This window comes from Limulus polyphemus, unplaced genomic scaffold (assembly GCF_000517525.1).
Source record: "Limulus polyphemus unplaced genomic scaffold, Limulus_polyphemus-2.1.2 Scaffold732, whole genome shotgun sequence".
NCBI classification, from domain to species: domain Eukaryota; kingdom Metazoa; phylum Arthropoda; class Merostomata; order Xiphosura; family Limulidae; genus Limulus; species Limulus polyphemus.
In genome coordinates, this window is record NW_013666342.1 from 363,206 (window position 1) to 369,952 (window position 6,747).

General features: G+C 32.8%; 1 protein-coding gene across 1 annotated transcript in view; it reads left to right on the top strand.

Moving 5' to 3' along the window:
• The window catches only part of LOC106460236 (inositol 1,4,5-trisphosphate receptor type 1-like), a 109,320-nt gene that overhangs the window by 80,611 nt on the left and 21,962 nt on the right, over positions 1 to 6,747 (top strand). Inside the window, exons 35-39 of the mRNA XM_022386900.1 lie at positions 263 to 577; positions 1,914 to 2,109; positions 4,170 to 4,322; positions 4,712 to 4,863; positions 5,635 to 5,835. Of these exons, the coding sequence (XP_022242608.1) occupies positions 263 to 577; positions 1,914 to 2,109; positions 4,170 to 4,322; positions 4,712 to 4,863; positions 5,635 to 5,835 (1,017 nt within the window). The remainder of the gene's footprint in view (positions 1 to 262; positions 578 to 1,913; positions 2,110 to 4,169; positions 4,323 to 4,711; positions 4,864 to 5,634; positions 5,836 to 6,747) is intronic.

Below are 6,747 nucleotides of genomic sequence, written 5' to 3' on the forward strand. Positions count from 1 at the left end.
AAAACTAACATGAAATGTGGAGTTCGTGTAAATTGCTTTCAGTAATTAAATGTGCAAGTTGAAAGCACTTCATTCATTACAAAAAAAAATATTTTCATGTTTACTTCTAGGGAGAAGCACTGAGACAGACACTTTTAATTCGTTACTTTGGCAAAACTAACATGAAATGTGGAGTTCGTGTAAATTGCTTTCAGTAATTAAATGTGCAAGTTGAAAGCACTTCATTCATTACAAAAAAAAATATTTTCATGTTTACTTCTAGGGAGAAGCACTGAGACAGACACTTTTAATTCGTTACTTTGGCAAAACTAACATGAAATGTGGAGTTCGTGTTAGTCTTAATAAACCGATAGTGGCCAGGAATATTGCATCAACTGGGGTTGTCACACATGGTCCAGGTGGTGTTCTGCTTAGCCGTGCTGAGATGACACTAGCTGAAGTCCAGTGCCACCTAGATAGAGAGGGTGCTTCCAACCTGGTAGTGGAATTGATTATGGTCAATCCAAACCATTCCATTTTTCTAGAAAGTGTGGAACTTGGTATAGCTTTACTTGAAGGTGGAAACTCTGTGATCCAGGTAAGTCAAAGAATGTGATAGAAAATGTTTAAAATATTGAGGCACCAGTTTTTGTACATTATACCGTAAGCCTTGTGATCCAGGTAAGGCAGAGAGAATGAAAGAGAACATTTAACATATTGGGACACCAGTTTTTGTACATTATACCTTAAACCTTGTGATCCAGGTAAGGCAGAGAGAATGAAAGAGAACATTTAAGATATTGGGACACCAATTTTTGTACGTTATACCTTAAACCTTGTGATCCAGGTAAGGCAGAGAGTGTGATGGAGAACGCTTAAGATATTGGGACACCAGTTTTTGTACGTTATACCTTAAACCTTGTGATCCAGGTAAGGCAGAGAGTGTGATGGAGAACGTTTAAGATATTGGGACACCAGTTTTTGTACGTTATACCTTAAACCTTGTGATGCAGGTAAGGCAGAGAGTGTGATGGAGAACGTTTAAGATATTGGGACACCAGTTTATGTATGTTATACTTTAAACCTTGTGATCCAGGTAAGGCAGAGTGTTATAGAGAACATTTAACATATTGGGACACCAGGCTTTTTTTTTGTACTTCAGCCAGTTCTTTTTCCAGTCATTTCTACTCATCAACAGATTATCATCCAGTTCATAATTGCCATTTTCAGTTTTATTAATTTTGTTAAATTTTACATATCTCAGAACAGAATAAGAATACTTGTGTTGGCCTTCACCATCATGATTTTAACAATTCCAATAATTTGTACCCAAGATATAGAAGAAGAAAAACTACTAAATAATAAATTTATTTGTGCTAAACCCTGAAGAAAAATAACATAAACAACTTTTTATGGATTATGAGTTTATGTTAGTTTATTGATGTATGTATCTAGTCTAGTAAGTTTATTATTCCGTATTGTAGATGAAATAAAAAAACTGTGCATACATTAATTATAAACCTGCAACCTGATTTAATATTTTATTAAAAAAGTTATACTAACAAAATCTTTGAACTTTGTAATCTGTTTTAAAATTCTTATTTCGTACAAGAATGTTACGAGACAAGTTAAACACTCCTCTTTTAACTTTAAAGGAGAATAATATCATAAATGCTGGGTGGGTAAAAGTCACTACATGATGTGTTTCAATACTCCTCTGATGTTTGTTGAGTCAGAGTGTTTTTGTGGGTTATTATTTAAGTAGTTTTGTTTTCTTCCACCATTACGGCAACATCAAATACACATGAATAAGGCCGTTTAAGCTGCATATCCTTTATTGATTTTATTCACTGGATAAATTATCATTATTTTGAAATTATAAAATTAAAAGATATTACTTTGTAACCACCTTGTATGATCTGCTTTGGTTGTAGAAATCAATTTACCAGAAACTTACCAGTGGTAATAACTCGGAGAAGTTTTTCAAGGTATTTTTTGATAAAATGAAGGAGGCTCAGCAAGAAATAAAGTCTACAGTGACGGTCAACACGGCAGACTTAGCTTCTCGTTCTGAAAGTGAACGAGACAGTCTGAGTAAAGAAGTGAGCAAAGATGGTCGTAAAATGAAAGGTAATAATCACACCTTGTGAGAAATGAAATTAATAAGTATTGTTTTTATTGACTAGTTGCACTGACCTGCACTTTGTTACTGGTCAGTTACAGTGTGTTCATTGTTAGTACATTAACACGTTCGCTGCCACCAGTAGTATTAATAATTCCTACCCGAGTGCCAACTACACTTTTTTTTTATTAACCTCAGTGTCTAATATTTATATTGGTAACTATACTTTGTTTAATTACCTCATTGAAGCCACTTGTCATACATGACCCACTGATGTGTCATGCAGTCCATAACAAAGTCAGTTACAACCCAGCAGTTGGGCAGCAGACGTGTTAAGTACTGTAAGATGGAACAAATTAGGTTTTAGTTTGTAGATGTTTTTTCTTCACAATATGCTTGACCAAGTTGATTTCTATACACACACACATAAGTATAAAGCTTTTATATTATGGCCATCAAAGGATACCATGCAAAGAAAAATTTAACTTGTACTTACAAATATTGAAGATAAGCTTTAATGTTTCAATGCAAATAGTTTTTTTTTTCAACAGTGATTTTAAAAATTACCCTCAGTAACTTATGCTTTTCTTAGTGTGCAACTATTAAAAGTAGGCATATATTAATAAATTTGAAATCTGAAAAGCTTTATTATTAAAATGAAATGTTCTGGCCACTGTGGTCCTCACCCCCCAAAAAATGATTCAGAAATTCAATGCTTCTTGCAAAGGTAATCTAAAATCATGGTGCTAAATTATGGGGCTCAGACTTAAGGGGGTGATGGAGAGTCAGTCAGGAGAGTGCACAGCTATGACTAGAGGAGCATATACATGATATCTGAAAGTACTAATTTAAAAATGAAGAAGTTTTAAAAACTACCATGAAAATATTACTACTATCGAGTAATATAATAACAATTAACATAGCAAAATAATATGTAGAGTATATATGGAAAGAGGTTATCTGAGGTGCAGGGAGGAGGGGAGGCATAAAACAAGTTTATGTACCACTGACCTAAAAGATGCATGTAAAATTAATATGCTGAAAGAAAGAATTCGGGGGACAGAACTAAAAGGTAACAAGGCAGGCTGGGTTAAAATAATTTTACTTTTAGGGAATTCAGAATGTTAAGAAAAAGTCAATTCCTCTCGATTAAGCTACTTTCTCTGAAGAGAATTTATAGGTCTGATGTACCAGTGGCTAAGATTTTAAATTGGTTTAAATTAATATTGTTATGAAAAATCCAGTTTGCAATTTTGGATGCCATAATTACAAGGATGCTAATCACAATATTAATTCAAAGCAATTTAAAATCTTACCAACTGGTAAAATCAGACCTCTACCTTCTCATCATAGGAAGTATCTTAATCAATAAAAAAAATTAACCAGCTCCTAACAACAATCTGAACTCCTTACAACTAAAATTACCTTATCTGGCCCTGCCTTATTATCTGTTAGCTTTATACTTTTAAGTTTATTCTTTCAGCCTATTAATTTTACATAAGCTTAATGTTTTTATTAATATTATTTGCCAATTTCTTATTGTGTTAACACTGAAGTCATTGTGTGCATATATATATCCTTGTGCTATGCTTATCTTTATTATTTTATAGTAGAACACACAGTGCAATCCAAAACGTTTGTGTTAATAAATATTATTCATTGCATCAGTTGTTTTGTTTTTATATCTTCGGAAGTAGCAGTAACTTTGTATTATCAAAGTAATATAAGACTTAGTCTACAGTTTCTACGCTGTTATTTAATTTTATTTCAAAGATATTATTAAAGATTAATCTTAGCTGTCAGACTCTGTTACTGTGTATCTTAGATTCATAAGGCTGTTTCTATCCTTGCATATTTAATGCACATGCTTGTGTGTGTTGTGATGAGGAAAGCATTTAGAAGTGTCATGCTAGTCATGTCTTTCTTTGACGTTCTCTGGTATGAGGAGTTTAAAAATATTATGTTTTGTAATACAATAAAATCACACTACGTGTAATAGTATCAAATCTCAAAGTTTCTATTCGACTTAAAAACAAGTGGTGGTGTTTTTGATGTTTTTTTGTCATAGCTTTCAAACAGAACAGTGTTGTATTGACTCAAGATTTAAAGGAACAACTTGAAGATGCAGCAGCAGCTACAAGTAAAGCATATGCACAAGTTCGTCAGCTTGGTTGCTCAGCCACTAGTTCCCCAGACCAAGATCTCATGGCATCAGGACCAGGTTAGTAGGAAGTAGGTCCCATCAGTTAAGTTAGTTTAAACACTGAGGGAAATATATATATGTGTGTGTGTGTGTGTTTGTTTTCTTATAGCATCGAGTTGTCTGCTGTGTCCACCAAGGTGAACTCAACCCCTGATTTTAGCATTGTAAATCCAAAGACTTATCAGTGTCCCTCTGAGGGACATGTGTGTATGTGTGTCTGTTACATATGCACGGTCTATACATAGTTTCTCAACTATTAATAAGGTGCTGTATTAGTGAGGAGAGAGAAAGGTACACATTTAAGGTATAAAACCTGCAGTATTAAGTTATAGAGGTAGATGTTATTGATATTAAAGGTTTCTCAAATTTTATTTCTATCTTTATTAAACCTACTTTATTATTATTAGCTCCTCACACTTATGCTGCCTTGGAAGAAATATTGGCTGAAAAAGCTGAGAAGGCAAAAGAAGAAAGCAGACTTCCCCCAGAAGTTGCAGTAATGGAACCAATATTAAGATTTTTACAACTTTTATGTGAGAACCACAATGCTGAACTTCAGGTGATGTATTTTCATAAGTTTTAATTTTTGTAAATAGTGTTTTCAGTTTTTTATGATGTAAACTAAACCTGTTGCCAAATTGTGCATAGGTTTTTTTCTGTAGTGATAAATATATTTTTATTTAACATTATTTATAAAATGATAACCTTAAAACATTTCCAAACAAATAAAAGCACAAAATATAAGATCACTACCAGACTACTGAAATTTATTAGAACAGTATACCTCCAACTGAGTCTGGGTCCTGGAAAATTACATTGCTACACTCAAGTGGGTCTTGAGTTGGGAAACATTGTGGCATTAGAAGGTTGATAAAAAATTTTTCCTTTTGTTATGTGTAATAGTTTATGCTTTATTTCATTCCCTTTAGATCACATCCTTATTAGAGATTTAAAAAATGCTTTCCTTTCTACAGACTTAGTTATGACTTTGGAACTAAATACACATGTATATGTGTGAAAATACACACACTTCATCAATTTTACTCTTAATTTTTATTTAGTTTAGATTATAGTGGTTGACTAAAGAGTAGTTTGATGTTAAAGCTAAGCTTCCCAACTATTTACGTATATAGTGTTAGAAATTGTTACACTGTACGTGCTTAAAATTAAGTACCTAGTCATAAGAAGAATTTATGTTGTTTAATGTACTTTTACTTTCCCTCAAGGTACTAATTGCATATACAAACATGAGTGTAATTTTTAATTTTTAAAATTACTTGTGAACCAAAAGCTACAACAATAATTATTTTGTGCTATTACTAATACATAGAACTACCTGCGGCACCAAAGTAACAAGAATAATTGTAATCTTGTATCGGAATCACTGATGTTTCTGGATTGTATATGTGGAAGTACAACTGGTGGACTTGGACTTCTTGGACTTTACATCAATGAATACAATGTGAGCCTAGTGAACCAAACGCTTGAAACTCTGACTGAATACTGCCAAGGTCCATGTCATGAGAATCAGGTATGTATATTTTTCCCTCATTTGTCCTTAAATGATTTTAGTCAGTTAAACTATCATTTAAAATAGTGTTTTGATTAAAGGATTGGTTAATTTTTGTTTACTGTTCACCAATGATTAATCAGATTTGTTCTTGTATCTTGTTTTCATTGCTCAAATATATTAGTTCTTTCATCTGTCACAAATTGAAGTCACATCCATTGAAGCATTATATGACTTTATATATGAAAGATGGTTTGATGGACTTGTTGTTATATGTCTTTAGATATGAAAGATGGCTTGATGGACTTGTTATATGAGTTTAGGCATGAAAGATGGCTTGATGGACTTGTTGTTATACGACTTTAGATGTGAAAGATGGCTTGATGGACTTGTTATACGACTTTAGATATGAAAGATGGCTTGATGGACTTGTTATACGACTTTAGATGTGAAAAATGCCTTGATGGACTGTTATATGAGTTTAGGCATGAAAGATGGCTTGATGGATTTGTTGTTAAATGACTATATATGAAAGATGGCTTGATGGACTTGTTTTTATATGACTTTAGATGTGAAAGATTCCTTGATGGACTTGTTGTTATATGACATTAGATGTGAAAGCTTCCTTGATGGACTTGTTGTTATAAGACTTTATATATAAAAGATTGCTTGATGGACTTGTCATACAACTTTAGATGTGAAAGATTCCTTGATGGACTTGTTATATGAGTTTAGGCATGAAAGATAGCTTGAGGGACTTGTTGTTATATGACTTTGAATATGAAAGATGGCGTGATGGACTTGTTGTTATATGACTTTGAATATGAAAGATGGCTTGATGGACTTGTTGTTATATGACTTTGAATATGAAAGATGGCTTGATGGACTTGTTGTTATAGGACTTTGAATATGAAAGATATCTAATTGGATTCT